General features: G+C 51.2%; 2 protein-coding genes across 13 annotated transcripts in view; both read left to right on the top strand.

Annotated features, from left to right (window-relative positions):
• Positions 1–425: 425 nt before the first annotated feature.
• On the top strand, positions 426–22,349 carry MTMR4 (myotubularin related protein 4). 11 transcript variants are annotated; one of them, XM_015251924.3, is made up of 19 exons: positions 426–588; positions 1,712–1,750; positions 5,461–5,550; positions 5,883–5,999; positions 6,522–6,604; positions 8,331–8,491; positions 8,633–8,729; positions 8,931–9,044; positions 9,880–10,076; positions 10,326–10,454; positions 10,978–11,089; positions 11,567–11,762; positions 12,000–12,185; positions 12,274–12,444; positions 12,594–12,748; positions 16,676–18,077; positions 19,432–19,542; positions 19,762–19,850; positions 20,075–22,214. In XM_015251924.3, the coding sequence occupies exons 2-19, from the start codon at positions 1,748–1,750 to the stop codon at positions 20,250–20,252; spliced, it is 3,591 nt and encodes a 1,196-aa protein (XP_015107410.1). In that variant the 5' UTR covers positions 426–588; positions 1,712–1,747; the 3' UTR covers positions 20,253–22,214. The 11 variants fall into 11 exon arrangements, 8 of the variants coding, with proteins under 8 accessions (XP_015107410.1, XP_015107413.1, XP_072796305.1 ...); XR_012060152.1 differs by lacking the exons at positions 426–588; positions 1,712–1,750 and adding an exon at positions 3,674–4,051 and having other exon boundaries at positions 20,075–20,440; positions 21,708–22,214; XR_012060153.1 differs by lacking the exons at positions 426–588; positions 1,712–1,750 and adding an exon at positions 3,674–4,051 and having other exon boundaries at positions 20,075–21,854; positions 22,072–22,198.
• A 946-nt stretch (positions 22,350–23,295) lies between these two features.
• Positions 23,296–25,881, top strand: part of HSF5 (heat shock transcription factor 5) — a 28,845-nt gene continuing 26,259 nt past the window's right edge. The window contains exon 1 of one of the 2 annotated variants that reach the window (XM_072940207.1): positions 23,296–23,929. In XM_072940207.1, the coding sequence (XP_072796308.1) occupies positions 23,344–23,929 (586 nt within the window). In that variant the 5' untranslated portion in view covers positions 23,296–23,343. The remainder of the gene's footprint in view (positions 23,930–25,881) is intronic. The other variant, XM_072940208.1, reaches the window with a different exon arrangement.

The raw sequence follows: 25,881 nt of genomic DNA, 5'->3' as shown, positions 1-25,881 counted from the left end.
CCTCTTCTGGCTTTGGGACGGGATGACCGCAGCGAAACTAACGGGAAGTGGATTAACTGAGGTGCCACCCGGGATCTATTTGAGAAGTACTCCGAGGCGGGGTGGTCACCGGAAGTGGCGGTAAGGCCTGTTTCCCTACAAGGCCCCGCCCTCAATTGCGCTACCAGCAGGCGACAGACCGCCCCCACTTCCGGCCCCTGGAGCCTTAGCCAGCAGTCCCCCTTTTATTGCTCTCCCATTGGCTGCCGCAGGGACGCGCTGTGATTTCCCATTGGTCGCGTCTCCTCTCTGGCGCCGCGCCTCCTCCCTCCAGGTACAGTGTCGTCTTCCGGCACCCGATAGGCTAAAGGCTGGGAGGGCGTCTGCCCCACTTGACCAATGAACAGCGTAAAGAGTGAGGGCGGCGGCTGCGTGGTGGGGGCAGGGCGGGACTTGGTGTGGCTATTGGCCAGGGCGGGCACAGACCAGAGATACGATTGGTTGGGGAGAGGGGCACCGCGGTGGGGTCGGAGCTGCGCGGCCTCAGCAGCTGCAGGAGACGGAAGTGGTGAGAGCTCGGCCTCGGAGGGTCGGGCGGACGCCGCCTGGGTGAGTCACCGTGCCCCGTGCACTGCCAGTCTGGGAACCGCGACTACCGCGTCTTGCCCGGCTCCGCCCCGGCCTCACCGGCTTTCGTGGGCTCCGCCTTCTGTCATTCGGGGCTCCGCCTCCGAGTCTTTAGGCCCCGCCCCTAGAACCTGGGCACCTGGGCTCTCCTGTCAGCCTGGCCCGCCCCCGGCGGCCAGATCCCCTTGGTTCGGGAACCCTAGGCCTCCCAGACCTGGTCCTTATCTCTCCCTCCCTCCGTTTCCCTGAGGCTGCGTGCCAGTGGGCGGTGAGGCAGCACCTCTGGCTTGCCGCTTGCTGGCTCCCCCATGAGGAAGGGTGGGCTGTGATCAGGGAGGCAGGTAGGACCGCAGATGGAGGCTTTTATCCCTGCAGCCTTCCGCGGAGCTGCCCCTGAGCCCGGATAGCAGGCATGAAGAAAAGTGTCAGTTTAATCTGGGCCTGGCTCCCTAAGTGGGCCAAGGAGGTCCATCCTGACATTTCTATTGCTTGGGCCTTTGACAGGTACTTACTCCGGCCCCTGTGTGGCCTGATTCCCTGTTGTGTGGTCTCCTCCAGCTAACCTGTACTCCACTTGGTGTCAAGTACACTGAGCAGCACATGTCCAGACCTGCTGCCTTCTGATCACAGTTTGTGGTCCCCTCCCTCTTGTCCTCTGCTCTGGACTCTGCCCCCAGTAAACAAGTCAGGTGGGTGCTACTCCCAGACTCAGAGGCTGGCAGAGCACTCCTGTGGATTCATATCCCCACCAGGGCTAGAAAGTGAGTCTCTGTCTCTTTGGAGTTGGCAGTTCTTATGCTCACTCACAAAGACCAGGGTTTGGGGTGTTTTACTTCTCCTTCTGGGATTGGGAATCAGGACTCTTGAGTCCTGTTGCAGAACTTTATGGCTGATTCCATGCCCTGCAGAATTACTTGTTGCTTTCTCCCCATGTAGCTCCCATTGCCTCTGTCTGGAAGGGTGACTTGTGGAGAGGCTGGATTCTCTGCCAGGGAGGTGAATGAGAGGGTTGAGGGGAAGTTCAGGAGTTGCTGTGTAGCATTTGTTGATTCTATGGTGATGTTAATGGTGCTCTTTACTCTTATGTTTGTCTGTCTCTTTACAGTGAGAAGCAGGCAGCCAGGACCCTCACCACGGTAGAATGGTGAGTACTCTCTCTTTCCTCAGACCACTGTGTTTTTTGTAATCCTCGTGTCTTTCTCCATGAAGCTGCCCCGCCCCTCCTGGACCTTGAGCTCCAGGCGACTCTGTTCAGCTCCTAAACAGGTTAATCTGCCCTGGAGATAAATTAGGGTTTCTTTAGCTTGCAAAACATCAGCCAAAATACAGCACTGGGACAGGAAGCCTCTGGAAGTCTTTTTCTACACCTGCTATGTCAGGCCTTCCCCACACTACCACTGGCTCCCTTAACCCTACATAATGGCCCTTCTCTTACTTTTCTTGGGTCAAAGCTTTCTGTTCTGGTCTGAAAAGCCAGGCTTCCTTTATATCAAGATCCTTATACTTCCTAGTGCACCCCTTTAATATTGTAGGTGCTGTGTCAGGAGTGACTCCACTAAAAGTGTGGAGCTTCTCCAGTTCCAAGGTGTTGCTGTCCATTAAGCTACTGCAGGAGACAGCTGACTGGATATATAGCAGGACAGCACCCTTAAGATGCCCACAATATCACTGGGGCCAGTGTGTGTGTGTGTGTCCATTAAAATGATCCCATAAATTTTCCACCAACTGTGACTGCCTTTCTCTCACTCCAAATTCAGGGAACCCCTTAATCATTGAGAGCTAGGAGGAGGAAACAGTGAGATGAGAAGAGAGTGGGGAGCTGCAGGCCCTGGCCCTGACCAAGCCCTTGCTCTGATTGTATCTCTTTGGTTCTTTCACATGTCCCCTTGTGCTTAGGGACAGGTCAAGGCATTCAGTTGGTGAGAGGACTCACTCTTTCCCTCCATAGACATGTGGGTGTGTGGTGTGTGCAGTACTATTCTTGTCTCTTCTCAGAAAGCCTGCTGGTCCTGGCCCCCACCAACTGATAGCTCCACTCCCTTTTCTTTTCTATGATACCCTGAAAAGGGTCAGCCTAGTCTGATTTTGAATCCTAGCCCACCACTTAAATACTTTAGGTGAATTGCATACTTTCTCTCTAAGCCTGAAGTCTCACTTCTTGGGGAGTTGAAAAGTTTTAGTGAGATAATGCTGGAAACATGTCTGGCTCATAGTAAATGCTTAATAAAATGTTAGGTTTTTCTCCCATTCCTCCCTTCCCCCAAGACCAAAACCAAAACAAAAGCCCTGGTTCTGGAAGTTACCAGGCACAGGGAGTGTGGAGTTCCAAACAGTTACTTCTGTGACTTTTGGTGACATTTTGAGCCTCTTACCATGTTCCTTATTCTTTAGCCCTCTACCGCCATCCCCCTACCCTTGTCCCTCCATCCCCCTACCTTTGGGTTTTGAATTTGGTTTTCACATAGCTTCTGTGGCCCATAGTTCCAGCTCTTCTCTTGCCTAGCCTAAGAAATTCTTTCTCTTCCAAGAAGGACTTTCTTACCCAGAAGACAGAGGATGTGAAACAAGGGGAGAGATGGAGCTGAAGGGTAGGACTGGGCACGGACCTTGGACCAAAAAACCCCACAGAATTTCCCTTTCAGGAGTGTGGAACGACCAAAATGGCACTAGACCAGTGTCCATTCTAAGGGCAAAAAGAGAGTGGGCTTGGGTGAAGTCAGGGGATTGGAGGTCACTGATGGACAGGGGTATGATGGGTTTTGGAGGGAAAAGAAGTCTTGAAACTGGAAAGGGCCTAGGGTGGAGGGAGGTGAGCTCCATCTTGGGAATCAGAACAAGTACTGGGGGAACTCAAAGTGGAGGGGAGGGCGTGGGGACGGGAGTGTGAAGAGAGAAAAGAGAGGTATGGGGTGGGTCACGTGTAAAGATAGGAACTGAAAAGATGTAGGCGGTCTCTCCGCCTCCATCCCCCCGGCCCCCCTCCCCCGCCTCCGTCTTAGGCGCAGCCCCGCAGCCAGGACTCCTGAAAGCCCCTAGACGTCCCCTGAGGACGCCCTCCCACGCGGCCGAGGGGGTGCGGGGAGGGAGGAGTCCGGGACGGTGGGCGGGGCCCCGAGAACCCGCCTCGCCCCCGCCTTCCCCGCGCGGTCGGGGCGCTCCCCTCTCCGGGCTCCCCTCCCTTCCGCGCTCGTGCCGGAGGGCGGAGCTGGGCTCGCTCCATTGTGGCCAGGAGGGGAGAGGCGCGCGGGAGCCGCGCCGAGGCCCCGCCGCCCGCGCTCGCCCCCTGGCCGCCGCGGCTGCACCTGGCCGGCCCCGCAGCCGGAATGCGGCGGGCGCCCGGCACTGGCGGGCAGCGCAGCGGCTCCGGGGACATGTGCGCTGGCCCAGACCGCCCGCGACCATGAGCCTGACCGCCCGCGTCTCCTGCTCCATGCTCAGCTGCTTCGTAAGTGCCGGCCCCGCCTGCGGGGGCCTGGGCCCCCAACGCTTGCTGCACCCGCAGCCCCGCCCAGTGCCAGCCCTAGAGATTCCGAATTTTAGCCCACCCCCTTCCCAAGGCCCCTGCCGGGGGAGGGGATATTATTCCTTTTCTTTCTTGGACTTGCTTTAATCTTCGGGTGCCCGGGATTGTCCAAGACTGGGGATGGAAATTCTGTGACCCATCTTGGCCCCGAAGCCGCTGCCCTTGACTGCAGATCTTCAGGCTCCGCCCTGCAGGGGTACATCCCTTTACCTCCGCCTCTCCATCTTGGTCCCACCCGCTGCATCCTTGCTTGGGGATGTGGGATGTGGCTTGTAGGACGTCTGGGATGTTAGGGGGCTGGTCAGGGAGCACAGGATGTCTGAGCTGTCTCCTAGACTCCAGTCCCCTCCCCCTTCTACCCCTCCATCCCTCACCTGACATGCCAGTCTTTTCTCCTTGACTGTCCCCCAGACAGCCTCTCTTCTCCATCTTCCCTGCCTCTGCAGGCTTCCGTACCTCTGCATCATTCCCAGTTCTCCCCTCCTCCCTCTCTGGCTTAATGCTCCTTCCCAGCTTCCCCCATCTGTCCTCTCAGATGTTCCCACCCCTCCCCTGCGGCCCCCCCCCCCCCCCCGCCTCCTCTCTCTCTCTCTCCCCTGGCTGTCCTTGGGTCTCCTGGTTCTTCCCAGGTGCGTGGATCCCCTCTTCTCCCCTCCCTGGTGGTTGGGAAAGGAGTTACTTCTGCTTGCTGTGGGTATTCCTTAGGAATTCCCCTCAGATCAGCAGGCAGGGCAGGTTGCATCGCAGGTGGTGGGGGCTTGTTAGCCGTGTGGGCCTAACTGGCGGATAAGCTCAGCTCCAAAACACATCCTCCTTTTGAAAGCATCCATGAAGGCCCTCTAGAGGCATGGGACTGAATCCCGCAACCCACTCCTCTTTGTCTCCTTCACCCACCAGAATGAAGCCTCGGTGGCCTAAGGGGCCTGCGTTCCCTCCTCTTTCTGACCATTTGTCACACCTGGTTCCTGTTCCTCAGGGCACACTTCGCATTCCCACTTCCGTCTCACTCTTACATTCGCCTTTCTTTCCCTTAGTTTTCTGTCTCTCCTCTTTCATTTGGGAAACTTTGGCCCTATAGGAGATTCCCTCTTTGAAGGGCATAGATTCCCAGTTCCTCTGTGGACCTTACTCTTCCCTTAGGCTTAAGAGGCTCAAATTCCCCCTTTACTTCACCCCTCCCACCAAGCCAGGTCTCTCTTCCCTCCTCTGGTGACCAGAACCTTTATAAGCGTGTGTGGGGTGCATGTGGGTTTATGGAGGGGAGGGGAGCAGAGTGAGGCCTAATGGGCCAGGTAGAGCCTGGTGACTTAGGGCTGAGGCCTTCCCCACAGGGTGAGGAGGGGCCCCCCAGCCTGGAGTACATCCAAGCCAAGGATCTGTTCCCCCCAAAGGAACTAGTGAAAGAGGAGGAGAATCTGCAGGTAAGGAAGAGCTGGGGGCCCAGGGTGGGTAGAGTTCTCTGCCTGATTAACCCCCCTGCCCAGTCTCTCCAAGGGGATCTTGTCTGGGAGCTCTGGCTTCCTGCTCCTCCGTCTCTGGAGGAAGGGGAGTCTGTCCGGGCATTATGGAGCCTTTGGCCCCAGGGAAGGAAAGGCAGCTTTCCTGGGTAGCTGTTGCCTGGTGCCGTTACTGTGAACACGCTTGTCCTGCCTTGGCCCAGCCTTTCCAGAGGGGATCCTACAGCTCAGGGATTGGGGAGGGGAATGGAGGGGTGACTCACTTCTGGACTGAGGGTCCCTCTGCCCCTCGGCAGGTGCCCTTCACAGTGCTGCAGGGTGAGGGAGTGGAGTTCCTGGGCCGCGCGGCCGATGCCCTGATTGCCATCTCCAACTACCGGCTGCACATCAAGTTCAAGGACTCTGTCATCAACGTGAGTTCCTGTCCTGTTCTCCCACACCCCAGCCAGAATTCCTGTGAAGTTCAAGGTGGGATTGCTCCAGTTCTCTACTCGATCATGTCTTCAAAGAGTTGGGGTTCCTTTCTTTTTCATACTAACTTTCTTCTAGCTGCCGGTCTTTCTGTCTCTCTCACTTGTTTTCCCTCCCCTCTCCTCTCTTTCCCTCACTCTGTTGCTGGCCCTTCTAGGGGCAGCACCGTGGCTTTGTTGGAAGAGTGCCACTTAGCAACTGTGTGACCTTGGTCAAGTCACCCAGCTGAGGTACCATTTCCTCATTAATAATATGGTGTGAAAACACCTGTCTAGTGGTTTCTTGCGCCTATTAATTGGGGTCACATATATAGGGGACCCAGCACAGTTACCTTGCACCTAGCAGGCCCTCAGTAAGTGTCAGTTTCCTTCCTTCTGTTGATAACCTCAGCATCTGGGTTGGGGTGGGGATGAGGCATGATGTGAGCTTGGGGGTCTGAGCTTCAGTCTGCTCTTCCTCTTAAGGTCCCGCTCCGGATGATCGACAGTGTGGAGAGCCGTGATATGTTCCAGTTGCACATCACCTGCAAGGACTCCAAAGTGGTGAGGTGAGCACAGCGGGGCCTTGCTCAGGTCCTCTGGCCCTAGTCTTTTCCAGGCTTCTCTGCTGCGGGGTTTCTCTGGAGCAAGAAAGAAAAAATAGTGCCTCTCTTTCCCCTGTTTGGAAGAAAAAGAGGTCAATTTTCTCACCTACCCACAGTGTCCTGACCTAAAGAAATGGTGATGATGCTCTCGGGGTTGGCGTGAAGATTAAATGAGATGCGTCTGGGAGCGCCGAGGGTGGTGTCTGGCAGCGCCGAGGGTGGTGTCTGGCACAGAGCACTCACATCATTGTTGGTTCATTTATTTATTCATTTAACACGAATTTATCAAGCACTGTACTCTATGTCGGACTGTTCTAAGCACTGGGGAGACACCAGGGAACAAACTTTTCTGCCCTCGTGAAGCTTATATTCTAATGGGAAGAGAACAGCAGTAAATAATGAGTAAGATATGTTAAATGTAATGTAAAGGTGAAAAATAAAGCAGGGAAAGGGGATATGGAATGCTGTGAGGGTGAAGGTTGTAGCTTTAAATGAAGCGATCAGAGAATGCTGCACCGAAAAGGTGACATTTGAGTCCAGACTTAAAGAAAGTGACCATGTAGGTATTTTGGGGAAGAATGTGCCAGACAGAGGGAACAGTGCGTGCAAAGACCCTGCAGTGGGTATATACCTGGCATAGTAGAAGAATGGCAAGGAGGCCACGGTGGCTAGAGTGGAGTGTCTGTGTTTCAGGGTAGCAGGGTACAAGATCCGAGAGGTAAGGGGGGTGTCCGGCTGTCATATGACTGGCTTTTACTTTGAGGGAAGTGAGAAAACCACTGGAGGGTTTTGAGCAAAGGATTGATGTGGTCTGACTGTTTTATAGAATCACTCTGGCCGCTATATTGAGAATAGATGGAAGAAGGATAGGGGCAAAAGCCAGGGCTGAAGCTGGGAGACTAACTGAGAAGCTTGTCCAGGGTGGGAGCAGTCAAAGTGGTGAGAAGCCGTCAAGTTTTTGAAGGTAGAGATGATAGGATTTGCAGACTGGATACGAAAGAAGGAGGAGTCTGGGATGACTCCAGGGATTATTAAAAGGATGCCCAGTTTAAAGTCTGCTGTGCACTCAGGTCTGTAGGCATTCAGAACAAGAATCCAAATTCCCTTCCCTTCAAGGAGGTTAAAGTCCAGTTGCTGAAGGAAGACTTTACACGTGGCAACATGCTATGGGAAAACTTACTGTTTAATACTTCAGGCACGTTAAGAATGACAGAGGAAGGAGTCTGTGGAATGGATTAGGCTGGGAAGGCTTCAAGGAGGAGGTGGGACTGAAACTGTCTTCAGAGTATCAGTAGGAAGTGGCGAGGCTGAGAGGAGACATTATTAAGCAGAAGTGAAAAAACAGGGAGACAGGAATGACGTGAGTGGGACTTCCTGCCTGAAACAGAAGGTTCGTGCTAGTGAGTCGTGGGAGATAACACAGGGGTAGCAGACATTCAGGCCATGTGGCAGTGTTCAGATTTGAGGGCAGAAATGGTTGGGCCCCATTAGAAGGTGTACATACATCTCAAGGACAAGAGTTCTTGGGAAGAGAAGTGTCACCTAGGTGTTGTGTCCCAGGTCCCTCCCAGGGGCCCCTCCCACTTTGCAGCCTCCTCTCCTCACAGCCGCCTTGTGACTGGGTTTCGGATCCTTACGGCCCCAGCACACACTTGTCTCTTGCCTCACTCCATGGCTTCCTGTCTGGCAGGTGCCACTTCTCCACTTTCAAGCAGTGCCAAGAGTGGCTCTCGCGGCTAAGCCGGGCCACGGCGAGACCTGCCAAGCCTGAGGACCTCTTTGCCTTTGCCTACCATGCCTGGTGCCTGGGGCTGACCGAGGAGGACCAGCACACCCACCTGTGTCAGCCAGGTGAGGCCAGGCTGTTTTCTTTAGGAGGCTGCTTCTCTCTTGCTTCTCATCTCTCTTCCACCCTGGACATGGTGTCCTGGGACACTGACCGGCGTGACATGGTGTCCTGAGACGCTGACCAGCGTGGGGGCTTTGTTGCAGGAGAGCACATCCGATGTCGGCAGGAGGCTGAGCTCGCGAGGATGGGCTTTGACCTGCAGAACGTCTGGAGAGTCTCGCACATCAACAGCAACTACAAGTGAGAGGGCAGGGGGTGGGGAGCCCAAACACCAGGCCGGACCCGGACGTCCTCCACATGGGGACCGAGCACAGTGGGCGCAGCCCCTGGCTCTGTGAGGAAGGAGGGCTCCTGGTCCCTCTTCCCACAAAGCCATCCCTGGGGATCTTGTTATCACATGTCTTTGAGCAAGCTTGGTGACCCCATCTGCTCTCTTCTCAGACTGTGTCCCAGTTACCCCCAGAAGCTGCTGGTTCCCGTGTGGATCACAGATAAAGAGCTGGAGAACGTGGCTTCCTTCCGCTCCTGGAAGCGGATCCCCGTGGTGGTGTATAGGTGAGGCAGTGGGGAACGGGAGGGAGGGAATCAATTTTTATGCAAGGAGGAGAGTCAAAAGTGGAGGTGTGCGGCAGCATGGTTAACTGGGAATTGATACTCTTGAGGGAAGTGGCTATGAAATAATTTTAAAACAAAAACTACCTCCATTTTTTTCCCCTAAGGACAAGGCTTTTGGGGCCTTTATTTATTTTTCTTTTCTTTTCTTCTTTTTTTTTTTTTTTTTTTGAGGGGGTGTGTGTGTGTGCTAACTATTGCATTAGAATAGGGGTTGGCAAACCTTGGCCTGTGAACCAAATCTGTCCTGTTGCCTGTTTTACATACAGCCTGTGAGCTGTAAAAGGGTTTTACATTTTTAAGAGGTTATTTTTAAAAAGAAAACTTAGAAGAATGTGTGGCAGAGGCTGGCTATGACTCCCAAAGCCAAAAAATTTATTGGTTGGTTCTTCACCAAGAGCGTTTGCCGACCCCTGTGCTAGAATGCAGCAGCAAACAGTGAGGCGGGTAGTAGCAGTGAGGTTTGAATTGTTCACAATCTGGGCTCGGGCTTGTTCTCTTGCTGGGTGTCTGTACCTGGAACAGGTGCTGTGCAGCTCTGATGAGTCAAAGTCACCTTGGGAATGCGGAGCCCATTTGAGAAATGTGTGTGACAGTGCTTTGTAAACTGTAGAGCCCTCTAACGAGGTTAAGGGCTTTTGGTTGCTATCATTATGGCCTGGGTGATCTGGTGGCCCCTGTTGGCTCTGGAGATCTTGGTCTGGCCCCCTGGGGTCTCTCGGTAGGCCTCCAGGGGCTGCAGATGCCAAAGGCATAACGGTTTATTCTGTTCTGTCAGACACCTCCGCAACGGGGCTGTCATCGCCCGCTGCAGCCAGCCCGAGATCAGCTGGTGGGGCTGGCGCAATGCTGACGATGAGTACTTAGTCACATCCATCGCCAAAGCCTGTGCCCTGGACCCAGGGACCAGGGCCCCTGGTGGCTCCCTCAGCACTGGGAATAGTGATGCCAGCGAGGCCTGTGACACTGACTTTGGTAAGGTGTGGCTGGTGCTGGGCCCTCGGGAAGTAGGTCCCCACCTTGGTCTCCTTGGCTCCTAGGGAATCCCAGTGAGGGTGGAAAGAAGATGACAACACGTAGGGTTTCTGGGTCCCTGCCTTTTGGGAGGTGGAGGGGTGTGAGGGGTCTCTGGCTGTGCGCTCCTTGGAAAGGGTGTGCCCCAGGGTAGGGTGAGCCTAGGCAGCTGACCCGACCAGGTCCTCACCCTGCTGTGTGTGTATTTAGATTCCTCCTTGACTGCGTGCTCTGGGGTGGAGAGCACAGCCGCCCCGCAGAAGCTGCTGATCCTGGATGCCCGATCCTACACGGCGGCTGTGGCCAACCGGGCCAAGGGTGGAGGCTGTGAATGCGAAGGTACCGCTGTGACCCCAGGGTCCGCAGCCAGCCTGTGCGCTGTTGGCTGTGGTGAGGAGGGGGCTGGGAGCAGCTCGTGTAGTGAGAAGAGCCAAACAAACCTGGCCTGGGATCAGGACTCTGCCACTTACTGGCTGGGACTATGCTTGAGTTGCTTCATCTAAGTTTTATTTTCTCATCTGTAATGTGGGGATAAAAACATGCCTGGCCACGTTGTTGGAAGATTGGAGGTTACATACATAAAGTTATTGGCACAGAGCAGCTACTGTTTGTTGAGGATTTACTATACATTGTCATGACTTGGCCATCATTTGTCATTAGTGTTATCATTACCACTATTAGTACATGGGACTTGAGCGTCCAGAGGTAAAAGGGTAATTGAGATTTTCAGAGTGTATTTAGTTGCCATCCCGGAGTGCTCTGCCCTGCCAGGGTGGCTTTGCCCACTGGGACTGCTCTTGTCCTGGATGCCTGTTTCCAGGACATTCTCTGATGGTCATACTCTCCTCTTCTGTGTCGGCAGAGTACTACCCCAACTGTGAGGTCATGTTCATGGGAATGGCCAACATCCATGCCATCCGGAACAGCTTCCAGTACCTCCGCGCTGTGTGTAGCCAGATGCCTGATCCCAGCAAGTAGGTGTTCCCTGCTCCGATTCCTTCATCCCTTGGCCAGTGCTGCTTGTTCTTGGAAGGTCTATGGGAAGATGGGAAGTGGGAGGTACAGGGGACCTGAGGGTCCGGGTGCAGTGGGCCAGTTCCAAGAACACTTCTACTGCTCAGCCAACGCTTCGGCACGGCCACAGGATACTGGGTTCCTTTTGTCTGGATTAGTTGTCATACTCAGAGAACACAGAGAACTTGGGGGAGGAAGTGGCAAAATGTGCATGTGACACTTCCCATCTCCTTCCGTTGATCCTGAGTCTCCTGTCGCCTCAGGTCCTGTCTTCCCTGCCCTCCTGCTAGATATCTCTTGGCAGAAAGGCCGCGGGCTGGCTGTGGGCTACAGCTCTCACTGGGGACTTTGTTAAGGTGTGGCTGCCCATGGGTGGTGGAGAGATGATTGTAGCCTCGGTTCCCTGAGTGACAGACTCGATCTCTGCTCCGGTGTAGCTGGTTGTCGGCTCTGGAGAGCACCAAATGGCTGCAGCACTTGTCGGTGATGCTGAAGGCGGCTGTGCTCGTGGCTAACACGGTAGACCGGGAAGGCCGGCCTGTGCTGGTGCACTGCTCAGACGGCTGGGACCGGACGCCGCAGATTGTAGCCCTGGCTAAGATACTGCTGGACTCGTATTACAGGACTTTGGAGGTATTGAGAGGGGTTGGGTGGGAAAGAGCCAAGGGAGAGGTGGCTGGGGAGGGTGCTGGGCCCACTGGATCTGTCTAGGGGATCTTTCAGTAGAGGACATTGGTGGCTTTGCGTCGTCTTGTAGGGTCAGGCCTGTTCCTCTCTGAAGCTGCCAGCTCCCTGCTTCGGGTGTCCCTGGGGAGGAGCACCGTAACCTTTCCAGAAAGGCCCTGCACTTAACCTCTCTCTTCTTTGCAGGGCTTCCAAGTGTTAGTTGAATCTGACTGGCTGGATTTTGGACACAAGTTTGGAGACCGCTGTGGCCACCAGGAGAATGCAGAGGACCAGAACGAGCAATGCCCTGTGTTCCTCCAGTGGCTCGATTCTGTTCATCAGCTGCTCAAGCAGTTCCCCTGCCTGTTCGAGTTCAACGAAGCATTCCTGGTAAGTCTGAAAGCCCGCGAGCAGGCTGGGGCTGGGGCTGGGGGCTGGCGGCCCGCGGCGCCCGGTACAAGCCGTCCTGGCCGTGCAGGTCAAGCTGGTGCAGCACACGTACTCCTGCCTGTACGGCACGTTCCTGGCCAACAACCCCTGTGAGCGAGAGAAGCGCAACATCTACAAGCGGACCTGCTCGGTGTGGGCCCTTCTGCGAGCGGGCAATAAGAACTTCCACAACTTCCTCTACACGCCGGGCTCAGAGGCGGTAAGTCCGGACCCCGACCCTGTCGGTGCGTCTGGGGGACCCGGAGGGAGAGCCGGCCGAGTCAGCGGGAAGGACGCAGGGCCAAAGGCTGAGAGGGAAGAGGGGCCTGAAACATCTCACAGAACACGCGTGTGGGGCTGCTCGCCTAGGTCCTGCACCCCGTGTGCCACGTCCGGGCCCTGCACCTCTGGACAGCTGTTTATTTGCCGGCGGCATCTCCGTGCACACTCGGGGAGGAGAACATGGACCTGTACCTCTCCCCGGTGGCTCAGAGCCAGGAGTTCTCTGGCCGCTCCCTGGACAGGTAAGAAGAGCCCTTCTCGTTCTCCTCTCTCTCCCCACCAGGAAGGCAGGAGCTGCTTTGTGTCTTGCCTAAATGCTGGTCTCTTTTTTTTATGGGATATTTTAAAGCAGTTTCTTGAGCCAGTTGAAGGAGAAACTTGGCCCAGGACTCATGGCTAGCTTAGAGTGCACTCTGTGTGTTTTCAAGGTCCCCTGGGAAGATAAGAGTGGTTACCTTTTTCCCAAGCTGCTGTCACCCTTCGTGACGTACCCAGGGCAGAGGAGAGCAGAACAGAAAGGACTATTTCAGGAAGGTTTGTGGGAATGGGCTTGACTTATGTTCACCGGGAAGGCGTGGGGAGCTTGCTGTCTTAGTCATAACCTTTGCTATGTCCAACAGGAGCTTCCAGAAGCACCTGGCTCTCAGGGAAATGGGTTCCCAGTAGGGGAATGGCCTTCACATTACTCCTCAGAATTGAAAGGGAGACATAAAAATGAAAGTCATCCTCTGGCTGAATATTTGGGGGGAAGTAGAATACAGATTGCTTAAATTATAAGAGCAATATCTGTTCTTTACTAAAAAACAAAGTCAAACGATATAAAAGTAGAAAATGACAGCCCTGCCTCCCTGAGCCTTGTCCCCACAGGTGTCCACTGTGGGCACTTTGGTGACTGCCCTTCCAGGTGTTTATCTCTACGTGGCACACTCATTTACAGATGTTTTTTTAAAACACAAAAAATGAATCATATTTTGCACACTGGTCTGCAAACTGTTTTCCACACTTTGTGTTAGGATGTCACCCCATGACAGCACATATAAAGCTGCGTTATTGTTTTCAGTGGCTGCATAATAGTCCAAAATTAGAGTATATCACGATTTATAAAACCAGCTTGCAACTGGTCGTTTAGGTGGTTTCCTTTTTTTTTTTTAAATCGTTACAGGGGTGTTTCAGTCAACATTCTCGTATGTGTATCTTTTAAAAAATTTTGGTGAAATACACACACTGTTTACCATCTAAGCCATTTTTAAGAGTACAGTTTAGTAGTATTACCTTACATGTATACTTTTGCATCTGTGCTAGTATTTCTGCCAGATAAATTCCTAGAAACGACCATGCTGGGTTCAGCGGATAGGTGCATTTCAAATTTTGATCTTTGTTTACTGGTGGAAGGTTTTTAAAATTAAAATATAACTTTTATAACTGGTTGAGTATTATAAAGGAAAACAAAACACCCAACTCCCTAAATGATTGGTTTTAGGATCTTTCGAGCTGAGCCCATTGTCAGGGGCCTATGGATAGGTTGCAGGAATTCTGAGAGTTTCTCCCTCCCCGAGTTAGCGGAATTTGGGTATAGGTTCATAAGTTTGCTTTTCCAGGGAGAGGTGCCGTAACTTTGTATCAGATTCTCGATAAGTTCTATGACCCATTTAATAACCATTGCTTTAAATCCGTATCTGATTTTTCAAATCAATAAATGTTTCTTAAATGCCTACAGATTGCCTAGTACTGCACTAGGTTTTATGGGCTGTACCAAAGACATAGATGATATTGATCCTATTTAAGATACTTTTAAAAAGCTGTAAGATGAGACATAGGACAACTAGAGAACAGTTCTAAGTTAGCATTTGAGTGAGTAAGAATGTGTGTAGTTCAAAGCTATTAGAGAACTAAGGAAGAAAGAGGTCATTTCGTGACTGTTTACTCTAGAGAAGTTTTCATGGAAGACCAGGCAGGAACCATGGCTTTTCTGTGTCCCTGGTATCTGGCTCGGGGCCTGGCACATAATAGGTGCTTTAGTAAATGCTTAAACAAACAAACAAATGGGTGGAATAAAGGGAGCTTGGCAACAAGGTTAGTGGAAAGGGGTCCAAAGGAATTGGATATGTGAGAGAGATTTAAAAAAAAAAGAGAGAACAACAACCACCTCTCTGGAGCCGGCAGGGGTTGGGAAGGGGCTATTTTGAGGACTAAAAAGAAATAAACAAACGATAGCTCACTGAGGGCTTTAAACATTGAGGAGTTTATTTTGATTCAGCTGTTAATAGCAAGTCATTGTATGAAGTCATCGTGACCTGGGATTTTTGGAGAATTAATCAGTGAGCGGGGAAGTTGGAGGCACAGAGACCAGCCAGCACTGCTGAGATTCAGATATGAAGGGAGGAGTCCTGGGAAAGGAGAAAAAGTTAAATTCAGACATTGTGGAGAAGGCATTAGCAGTCTGGAGTTGACGGAGTGTTGGAGGGTAGAAGTTGAGAGTAAAGATGACAGTCAGGGGTAGGTCCCAGGGTTCCCAGCTCAGAAACCAGGAGGGTTATTAGTACCACCTATAGACACACAGAAGGTGGGAAGACGAGGCAGTTCAGGGAGAAAGAGGAGACACAGGCAGGCTGGGATTGAAATATTAGTTGGCAGCAAAGAGGGGGTGTGCTGTAGGCAGTTCAAGATGGAGTTGGATTTAGAGGAGAAATGGTACAAAGGTTTTAAAGGAAATGGTTTCTCTAACAGCTGACCTGATTTACCTTTGGTTCTACCTTTCCCTAGATCACAAATGTCTGGCTCTCTTTCTTTTTCCATTAAAGTCCAACACGTTCTTCTCTGCCCAGCCCAACCCTACCGTCTCTGTGTAACCTTCCCTGACCACGTTAGCTGGATGAGTGCTTTCATGGTTCCGTGCCCCTCAGGCGTTCCTGTCTCTGGCAGCTCTGTTAATTAGAGCTCTGGTGCACATGGGAATCAGCAGTGGAGGATGGCAGATTGTTGATACTATTGAATCTGGATAAAGAGTACATTGGAGTTCTTCATACTCTTCTCTCTACTTCTTTTGTATGTTTGAAAAGTTTGCAAAATAAAAAATAAAACAAAAAAAGAGAAAAGCTAAGAAGTTGCCAAGCTGAGATTCAAGCTCTGTCTGTGGGACTCCAGAGGCTGTAAACATAACCATAGTTACTGCCTTCCTGGGATTTGTTAACCACCCGCCACCCCCAATCAAACACAAAAATACTTTTTAAAAAGTATTAGTAAATTTCAAAAACCAAACACTGAAAAAAAATGAGCTGTACTGTAACTCTCCCTTTGAGGGATTTTTCTGTATGGGCTGCACTGACTGGGGCATCTGAAAAAGGGAGTCTAGTGAAGTCTGTTTCCTGGCAAATTTCCCCTCAAGTTTTTGTTGCCCGTGGCACTTCTGAACTGTGCTAAAAACCAGGGCAGTCATTCTTGAAAATGTCTGTCATCCATTTGGTGTGCGTGAAACTCTGAGAGCTGTGTACGAGGGCAAGTTGCCATGGTAACTTGGGATTTGGAGGAGCACATTGCCGCTAAGTGGTTGTAGAAAGCTGTGTTGGCTACTACTGTTATGGAGGGATAATTTATAATAAGGAATGTTGTAAAAATGAGGAGCTGTGAGTGTAGTCTTTAATAAGTTTGTGGTTGGTTGCCTATATTTTGAATCCTCATAGCATCTCTGCAAGGGAATTTATTGTCATTTTACAGAGGAGAAAAACCAAGTGTCTGAGGTTAAATCGCTAAGTTGTCACATAGCTAATCAGTGTCAGAGCCAGTATCGTCCAGCGTCAGAACCCACCTTTTTTCTGCCTTGCCATGTGCGACTAGGTTTGAGACCGAGATGTAGTCCTGGCGGGAACACTAGCTTTAGAAGGCATCAGCTTAGAAGGCAGTGGGAGCCACGGGAGTGGTTGAGATCGCCAGGGAGACCGTGTAGGGTGAGACTGATGAAGCTGAGGACAGAGCCCAGGTTCTTGAGAGCAGGGTTCATGTCCTGCACTTTCTGCAGAACAGACGTTTTCCAGTGACCATTTGTAATTATTTGTAATCTGAAATGTTTTTGTTTCCTGTGAATTCTGGCTTTGATTGCTTTGATGACTTGATTCTCTGTATTGGAGGGAGCTCCCATTCCCTGACTTGGTGATGCTGTGTTGTCATCCTAGATTACCTAAAACGAGATCTATGGATGATCTTCTTTCTGCCTGCGACACAAGCAGTCCCCTGACACGCACATCCAGTGACCCCAACCTGAATAACCACTGTCAGGAGGCCAGAGCGGGCCTGGAGGCCTGGCACGGCAATCCCGAGGGATCGGAGACCACCTTCGTGGAGTCCGGGGCAGGAGGTCCTCAGCAGACTGCAGGAGAAGTGGGTCTTCCTCCCTCTCAGCCCAGCAGCCAGAAAGACTACTTGAGCAATAAACCTTTCAAGAGTCACAAAAGCTGTTCCCCGAGTTACAAACTGCTTAATGCCGCCGCGCCCCAGGAAACGAGGAGCAACACCCCTGATCTGGAAATCAAAGTCCTGGAAGAGACGAAGGCAGCAGCTCCAGACCCGCCCACCCAGGATGAGCTGGGTAGGACTTTAGATGGCACACAGGAGCCACCCGAACCTTGTCCTGAGAAAGCAGCTGTCCGTGCGCTCTCTAAAGTCATTGCCAGCAAGGGTGGTGGAATCTGTGATTTTCCTGAGTCTTCCCAGGACTCCCTTCCAGGTGCCCCCCAGCAGGCCCAGCCAGACTCTGGGCTGGGTGTGCCCTCCAGGTGTGCCCCAGATCACAATCTGGGCACCCTTTGCAACCCACCGAGTGCTACCTGCCAAAATCCTCCAGACCCAAGTGCTGACTTTCTCAACCAAGACCCCCCAGGGTCTGTGGCAAGTATCTCCCACCTGGAAGAGCCCAGTTCTGTGCCAGATCTGATTCACGGGGAGGAAGACACGGGCAGGAGAGGGAGTAACAGGAATGGGCAGTTACTGGAAAACCTTCGCTTTGGGAAAGTACCGTTGGAATTGGCCCGAAAGCCAATTTCTCAGAGCCAGATTAGTGAGTTCTCTTTTTTAGGGTCCAACTGGGACAGCTTCCAAGGGATGGTGACCTCATTCCCGAGTGGGGAGACTACCCCTCGGCGGCTTCTTTCCTATGGCTGTTGTAGCAAGAGGTCGGGCAGTAAGCAGGTGCGCGCAACAGGGCCCTGCTTTGGGGGCCAGTGGGCTCAGAGAGAAGGGGTGAAGTCACCAATCTGTTCTAATCATTCCAATGGACACTGTACTGGTCCAGGAGGGAAAAACAACCGGATGTGGTTGTCCGGTCACCCCAAGCAGGGCTCCAGTATGAAGCCTGTTCCACTGAGCTGCCCTTCTCCAGTGCCTCCCGTCTACCTGGATGATGATGGACTGCCCTTTCCCACGGATGTGATCCAGCACAGGTTACGGCAGATTGAGGCAGGGTACAAGCAAGAGGTGGAGCAGCTACGTCGACAGGTGCGTGAGCTTCAGATGAGGCTGGATATCCGTCACTGCTGTGCCCCGCCAGCAGAGCCTCCCATGGACTATGAGGATGATTTCGTAAGTACTCACCTGTTGCCGTCCAGCGGCTCATTTAGCCTCTCCATCCAGCCTTCCATCCGTCCCACAGCCATCCTCTGGGCACTTGCTGTGTGCCGCTGAGTTAGGTGGTTGGGCTGTAGGATGAAAGTCCCTGCTCTCAAGGAGCTCACGGTCTGTTGGGAGAGACAGGCAAACAGCTAAGAGTGCTGTTCTTAAGCGTTCTGACTGAGGGAAGCATTAGGTGTTGGGGGCCAGCGTGGAGTGAAAGGTCAGGGAAGGCCCTCCTGAGAAGGTAAGGCTTGAGCTGAGTGCTGAAGAACGAGTCACTTTTGGCTCTGTGGATGCCATTCGCAGGAGTACGGAGGCAGCAGGTGCTCCTTGAATAAAGGGCTGTGTGTGCGTGCGTGTGCATGCGTGCACACTTGTGCTGGGCCTGTGCGGGAGGGAGCTGGGTGCTGCGGTGGGAGGTGATACTGGGAAATAGAAAGGGATTAGAAGGGTCCCCTTGAGTGCCCTTCTGGTATGGGTTCTACCTTCAGGGCAATAAAAGTTTGGCGAGTGAGTAACATGATTGCATTTGTATTTAAGAATACTATCCTAGCAATGGTGTGTCATGTGGATGAGGCGGTTGGAACCCAGGTTAGGAGGCCGGTTAAGAGGTTTTGGAATAAGGTGAGAGACGATGAGGACCATCTAGGCTTCGCTGTGTGGAGAGGGCTTGGGTTCTGGCACAGCGGTCCTTGGGGAGCTTCTAGGAACCAGCTCTCGGACAGTCCCACTTGCCTGCTGCCCACTTCTCTGCTGGTGGGATGGTCAGGGCTGACAGCTTCTTACTATTCAAGGTGACGATTTAGAACAGGGGTCAGCAAATTTGCTTGGTAAAGGGCCAGACAGTAAATGCTTTAGACTCAGTCTCTCTTGCAGCCACGAGGCTCTTTGTTGTAGCACAGAAGCAGCCATAGGTAATGTGTAAATTAATTGAGTGTGGCTGTCTTCTAATAAAACTTGACTACAGAAACAGGCCGTGGGCCAGACTTGGCATGTGGGCCATAGTTTGCGAAGTCCTGGTTTGAATGTAACAGGGGAAGTACTCTCTCCATACTGTGATACAGCATGTTGGTTAAGAGCACGGGTCTGAAGCCAGAATGCTAGGTCCAAATCCCAGGTTTACTACCCATCAGCTCTTAACTCTCTCTGTGGCTTAGTTTCCTTCTTTGTAAAACGGGGATAATAATAGCATATACATCATAAGACTGTTGTGAGGAACTAAGTAATTTCATGCATGTCATGCACTTAGCGCCTGACACTTGGTCAACAGTAAATGTGATGATGAACGTTTTGAGGAGCAGTGATGTCTTTGCATTCTCTTCAGACGTGTTTGAAGGAGTCAGATGACAGTGATACAGAAGATTTTGGCTCTGATCACAGTGAAGACTGCCTTTCGGAAGCAAGCTGGGAACCTGTTGATAAGAAAGAGACTGAGGTATGTCCAGACTAATTGTGTGGTGGGTACTTAGGCAAGCTGGTGAGTTCTCATATTTCTCAGAGATGAGTGTCGTGCTGTCCCCAGCTGAGTCTCTCTGGAGGCAAGCAGTGGCCGCCTAAGCCTTGTCATTGTCTTCTGGGCTGCTTTCCTTATTGCAGTGTTGGTCTTCCACTTTGTTGACTAGGACCTGGAACTTTTCCTTGTGCCTTCTGTTAGGTGACTCGCTGGGTTCCAGACCATATGGCATCACATTGCTATAACTGTGACTGTGAATTCTGGTTGGCCAAACGCAGACACCATTGCAGGTAAGATGTTTTACAGGATTCAGTATGGCTCATGAAGCCATCCTGAGGTACACTGACATGAACTAAACTGAATTAATCTGAAACTGGAGACATCTTTATAGGAACAAGTTTTGTTTTCTCCCAACTTTTCTCTTTATTTACTCATGTAAGGCCTTTTTAGAGCATCGTTCATTCTCAGTGTATGGGCATTTCTGATGAACTCTTCCCTCTCTGTGCTTTGGCAGAAATTGTGGGAATGTATTTTGTGCTGGCTGCTGCCACCTGAAGTTGCCCATTCCTGATCAACAACTCTATGACCCAGTTCTCGTCTGTAACTCGTGTTACGAACATATCCAAGTATCTCGGGCCAGGGAACTCATGAGCCAACACCTGAAGAAACCCATTGCTACGGCTTCCAGTTGAATGCCAGAGGAGACGACCTGTCCAATTTTAGCAGGTTTGAAGGGAGGATCTGCTTCAGGTGTAGTTTTGAAGGTTCCTTGGTGTGGCTCATGAAATCACAGAGCTCAAAGATACAGTCTTGCGAAATCCTCCTTGGTACCATGAGACTGGAGCAGAGGAATTCCAATTTGGCAGGAGGTCCTCTACTGGTGAGACCCTCCCCTTGGGGTAATGGTCCTGATCCAGACCCAGAGTCTGGAAGCTTAACGTTGAGTTGGTGACTCCAGTTTCTTTCTCCGGGGTCACAAGATGATGATTTCATAGATACTGCCTGGTGATGCGTGCCCCAAACAGCAATAGAAAGTCATATGTTTAACCAAACTCCAAGTGATAACCAGATCCATCTCTCCTCCACCTTGAAAAAAGCAGATTATAGTATCTAAGATAGGAATTTCTATCCTATTTGAGAGGAATTATACCCTGTACCTCTGTGCTCTGTGTCTGTGCATGAAGGCTCAGTCTTTAGAGGCACTCCCTCTCGTTGCATTAGTTCTGTCTTTCTGTGGAGTTTGGTTTAAAGACTGGTTCATCAAGTGGAGATTTTGCTGTATTTTTCACTTGGCTCATCAGCCAGCATCAGTGAATATTCAGTTTAGGGGGACAGTTCTAGGGAGTGAGTCACTTTTGGGGAGCAGAGGAAGACTCTGCTGATGTTCAGTCCTGGCAAAAATCAGTTATTTTTGAGCTGTGAAAGCAGTAGTCTTTGTCACTCAGTGGCAGCTCTTGAGGTAGCACTGTGAAGAATGAGAAGGGAAACATAGAAATGATCCTTGTGAAATATTTGCTGATTGTGCCCGACCCTTTGCGCCTTGACTTTTCCTAGTTGTCCTGGTGCTAACACAGGAGCTACACCTTGATCCTCTCCTGGCATGAAAATAAAACAATGTTTTTTGGGGGGTTGTTGTTCCATTGCCCACTTCCCTCATGTCGTCTTTCCCTTGGCTGCTGCCTCCTCTGGGTCACACTGCTTCTTATCCTGAACACTTGACACCTTGAGGGTAGAATTTAGCGTTTGGTTTTTACCTCCTAGAATATGCTGTTTGGTATGTGAGGGTTTCAGTACAAATGCTGCTGTCTATTTCTGTGCACTTAACAATGGAACCCAAACAGAAGAGAATAAAGCCTTGATACCAAAATTGGGAGAGAAAATGTGTCCATTTGGACCAAACGTTGTGGGTTTTTTTTTTTTTTCCATCTTACTATGTACCAGTGGCACTTAACCAAAAGATACAATGATATAGCCATGTACTGTGTTTGGGACAGATACAGTCTCCTTGATCTATAATGCATCCCCTAGGATTTCCTTGTGCATTGTCGTTAATTCGTTGGTGTATAAAAGGTAAATTACACTGAGGCTTAGCCTGTTTTAAAACTATGGTAGCTGTCTAACTGCTACTTGTTCATGTTGCTTCCTAGGAAAAAAATTTTCACTCGAAAATAACTAGGATCTGCATTTAGAACAAGAATTGTTACTTGTCCCGACCTTTCCTTCAGCCCTACAGAGAAGCATCTGTGCTTTTATACTTGCCATGGACGTAACCTAAAAAGTTTTGGCGTATTTAGGTCAGTCTATCAGAACTTTTTTTTTTCTCGTTTAAATGGAGTTGAATAATGGAGATTTTGTGTGTGGGAAATTCATGAGATCATTGAAAAAGTAACAGACTCTTCCTTGTCTCTGATACGTAGAATTCTAAGCATTTTCTCAGTCATTAAAATTTACTGCCAGTTGTGAGTGGCTTTTTAATTAACTTTCATTGCACTTCACTCTGCCCATTTTCAGGGGAGTCAGATTGGCAACATTTGAGGAGACTGTATCTTGTCTACTTTGTGTGGCTGTTTTGAGGGACTGTCCTATCAGTGAACATACTGCATGGCCTTGGAGAGAGACTCTGGGCTCTCGGCTCAGATGTATTCATCAAATACTCCTTTCAGAGCTCTTGTGGGTGTAAGTGACATGATGTGGCCAAAAATCCAAACTGTGCAGTTGCGTTGTGACAAACATGCAATGTGCTGTAAAAACTCAATACAATTTAAATAAAATCTCTATATTAGTGCTGCTTTGTTGGGTCTTTTTCTTCATTTTAATTTCTAAGAAAACTTAATACTCATTTTTTTCTTTAACCATGAGAAAGGACTAAAACATATACCCCTTCCTCCCAACCATTTCCATTTTTTAAAATGGCCCTCTCTTTTTAACAGCACAGCTCCTGTTCGGTTTTTATTTATTGATCAGATAGGGATTTATCCTTACGGATACTGCAGAATTCTGTCCCACCTCATGTGCGGTTTATTTCTCTTTAATGCCTAAAATTTCACCAGCTGGTTGATCAGGCGCAGGGGATTGTACTGCTTTCCTCCTGATTCTCCGCTCACAGGCACCTCAGTTCTCCTTCCACCTTGAGTAAACTGTCTTAAGCAAAACATTGGCTGAAAAGAGTATATTTCAAAAAAACATGAAATGCTACTATCTAAAAGGTGAATTTGTTTACGCAGGACATTATCCCCATCACCATTTTTATTTGGAGAGACGATTATCTGTTAGTACTAAGATCACGGAGTTGGGCCCTTTGTTCTCGAGCATGACCGGTTTTGCATCGCCCACTGCACACTATGAATTCCAAAGCCCCACGACCCCGCCGGCCACGGTGAAATTAAACACACGGATCTTAGTATTCCGCGGCGGACACCGGGCTGATCTCTGCGGGACGTAACGCTATCTGGTGGCCGCAATTCCCGGCCCGGCCCGCGGGTGGAGGACTCCGAGAGAGCGCGACTTACCCCGCCGCGTCCCCCGCCGCCGCCGCACGTGGCCCGGCCGCGCAGAGCCCGGGGGGCGGGTAGGCTCGCGCCGCGTCCGGCAATGCGGCGGGAACTCGAGGCCCCATTGGCCGCGCCGGCGGGCGCCGCGGGGGCTCGTGCGCCAACCGTTCCCGGATCCGCAGCGGCCCGGCGCTGGCAGGAGGGGGCAGGGCGAAGCGAAGGCCGGGGGGGATCGAGAACGGGGTGAGAGAGCCAGGCTCGGCGGGGCGAGGCCCAGGGCCCGGGTGGGGCGATGGAGGAAGCGCTGCTCTCCACCCCCATCAACCCCAACAACTTCCCTGCCAAGCTGTGGCGGCTGGTGAACAGCCCCCGGTATCGCTCCATCCGCTGGGACGGCCGCGGCGAGGGGCTGCTCATCGACCAGCCGCTCTTCGAGGCCGAGCTGCTCAGCCCGCCTAGGGCCGGGGCCGGGGGCGGCGGCGGCGGCGGCGGCGGCGGCGGCGGCGGCGGGGGCGGCGGATGCGCTGGGGCCGAGCCCGAGCTCTTCAAAACCGCCAACTTCACCAGCTTCATCCGCCAGCTCAACCTCTACGGCTTCCGCAAGGTGGTGCCGGGCGGGCCGGGCGGCGGCGGGCCGGCGGGCGAAGGGCCGCTGCACCACTTCCACAGCCCGCACTTCCGCCGCGACCAGCCGCAGCTGCTCGTGCACCTCAAGAGGCTCACCAGCGCCAACAAGGCCAAGCTGGCGGCCGGCCTGGAGGTGCCCTGCCGCCCGCCCAACCGCTTCCAGAGGCTCCTCATCACGTCGGCCTCGGCCTCGGCCTCCACCTCCCCGCTGCAGCACCAGGAGCCGCAGACGCCCCGGCCCGAGCCGCACGGTGAGTCCCGTCCGGCCTGCCTTCTCCGTCCTCGCTGGGCGGCGGCGGGCGCACAGCCGTCGGGGGGCAACCGCCACTTCCGAGGGCACGTCCGCATCCTCACCTTTGAGGTCTGGGATATGCGCCCGGGAGCCACTCGCGCGGCTCCCCTTCCCGCCAGCACCTCCTCGGGACAGAGCCCGTAGGCATTGAGGCCTTTCTGTGTCCACTAGCGGCCAGGCGGCCTCTGTGTTTAGTCTTCCCGGACCCCTCGTGGGCTCCAAACCTCCATAGCCATTAACCTTCTCGAGGCCCAGTCTCTCCACGGTGAACACCTAAAAGAAGGAGGCCTTTGTTGAAACACTGGGTCTTGAAGGGCCTCCTTTGCTCATATGGGAAGCAGAACAGAGTTCTGCACAGGGTGAGAATATGGTGAAGGTCAAGGTAGTAAGGAACAGGTCAAAGCAAAGTAAACTTAGAACATTTATACCAACCAAGAGAAAGTGAACGGGATACCTGGAGTAGAAGTTTGGCCTTAAGGAGATGTGTGGTCTTCCACCCACTGACACACCTAAGTAATCTTAGAAGAAGTGTTCTGACAATCAGTCATATTTTAGGTTCTGGAGTAATGTGTAGAATGACAGGCATTGTTTTTATGTCTTAAGAGTGAAAATATAATAACATATTCTGTTGTTTACCAGATATTGTCCCTATGTACAGTGACTTGGTCAAACAACTCTTTCATTGTAGCTGCTTAGAGCTGATGCTTAAGGTGTCATGGGGAGACAAACTTAAGACAAACATAAAGGCACGATTTTCTTTACCATTGTCAAGTTGTAGTGAAAAAGGATTTTAGAATGCTGACATTTACAGGCTTTGAATTTTTCACTGTTGGCTCTGATCTTTAAGTTTTCAAAACAAAAAACTTTTGTAAGTTTGTATTTACTCAAAGTTTAAAAAAAAAAGTGTGATAGAAAATTATTTTATAAACTTAATTTCTGCTGCTCTTCCCCCTCTTCCAGGAAGGTGAGGGTGGCAGTATTCCCTTTCGCTGCTTAAAGAGTCATGAAGCAGCAGGCCAAGAAAGCAACAGGCCATAATAACGAGAATTCATTCTTTACCTACAACTAGGAGAGTAATAGAAACATTTTCATCCTGTTGACACTTTTCACATAAAGGTGTCTGGGTTGCTTTTCAGTTACGGAAAAATTTTAAATATACACATAAAAGTAATACTATGTTCAATTTAACCTAGGCCCAGGGTTATGAATGAGACAGTTCTTTGTTCATGTGGAATTTAGAAGATAAGGGATTAGGTTAGAGTTCTAGTAACAAGTTGGAAAAATAGCAGTGGCCTAGGAATGTTCCAAAGGAATTCTAAAGGAATATTAAGCCACTTCCGAATGATGGTCATTGATTTTGGTGGGGAACTGAATGGGGAAAGGCAGTGGAGACAATACCGTGGCATACCTTTGGCAGAATCTCTGACATGGATGTTTGTTTTTCAGATTGTGTATCTGGTGGGCATAAGGAGGAAAGACTGGAAAATGTGTTCTTGGGAAAAATAGGATAGCCACTTCAGAGAAAGAACATACATGCATACGAACGTAAAAACCAACTTGCTCACTTTTTTCTCGTCTCTGATTTTCTTTTTTCCCTCATCTATCTTAAAGCCATTTGTTATAAGAATAGAGTCCATTTTAGTTAAAGAAATACAGGGGCTATCTAGGATCTGATTTGCTTCACGTATAGCTTGGTTGGTCAGCATTTTAAAGATTATCTGTTGAAAAAGATAAATTCATACTTTTTCAGTATAGATAATATATCAATCCATACAAACCTAAGTTATTGTAGTTTTCCTGCATTTGCTGTTGTTTACCATTCTGCCTGTTGGTATGTGGTGAAGGTGTATCAAGTGTGGATTGTCTACACCACAGACTTGGTTCACTAGGGAATTTTGTTAACTGGTTTGG

Source organism: Vicugna pacos, chromosome 16 (genome assembly GCF_048564905.1).
Source record: "Vicugna pacos chromosome 16, VicPac4, whole genome shotgun sequence".
NCBI classification, from domain to species: domain Eukaryota; kingdom Metazoa; phylum Chordata; class Mammalia; order Artiodactyla; family Camelidae; genus Vicugna; species Vicugna pacos.
Note: the sequence above shows the minus strand (reverse complement) of the source record. Positions and strands in the feature narration are given on the sequence as shown.

Excerpts from the sequence above, each read along its gene's own strand:
- MTMR4 (XM_072940202.1), top strand. The coding sequence starts at position 4,007 with ATGAGCCTGACCGCCCGCGTCTCCTGCTCCATGCTCAGCTGCTTC. Across the intron at positions 5,551-5,882 it reads AAGAGGAGGAGAATCTGCAG|GTGCCCTTCACAGTGCTGCA; the intron begins GTAAGGAAGAGC and ends GCCCCTCGGCAG. Across the intron at positions 6,000-6,521 it reads TCAAGGACTCTGTCATCAAC|GTCCCGCTCCGGATGATCGA; the intron begins GTGAGTTCCTGT and ends CTTCCTCTTAAG.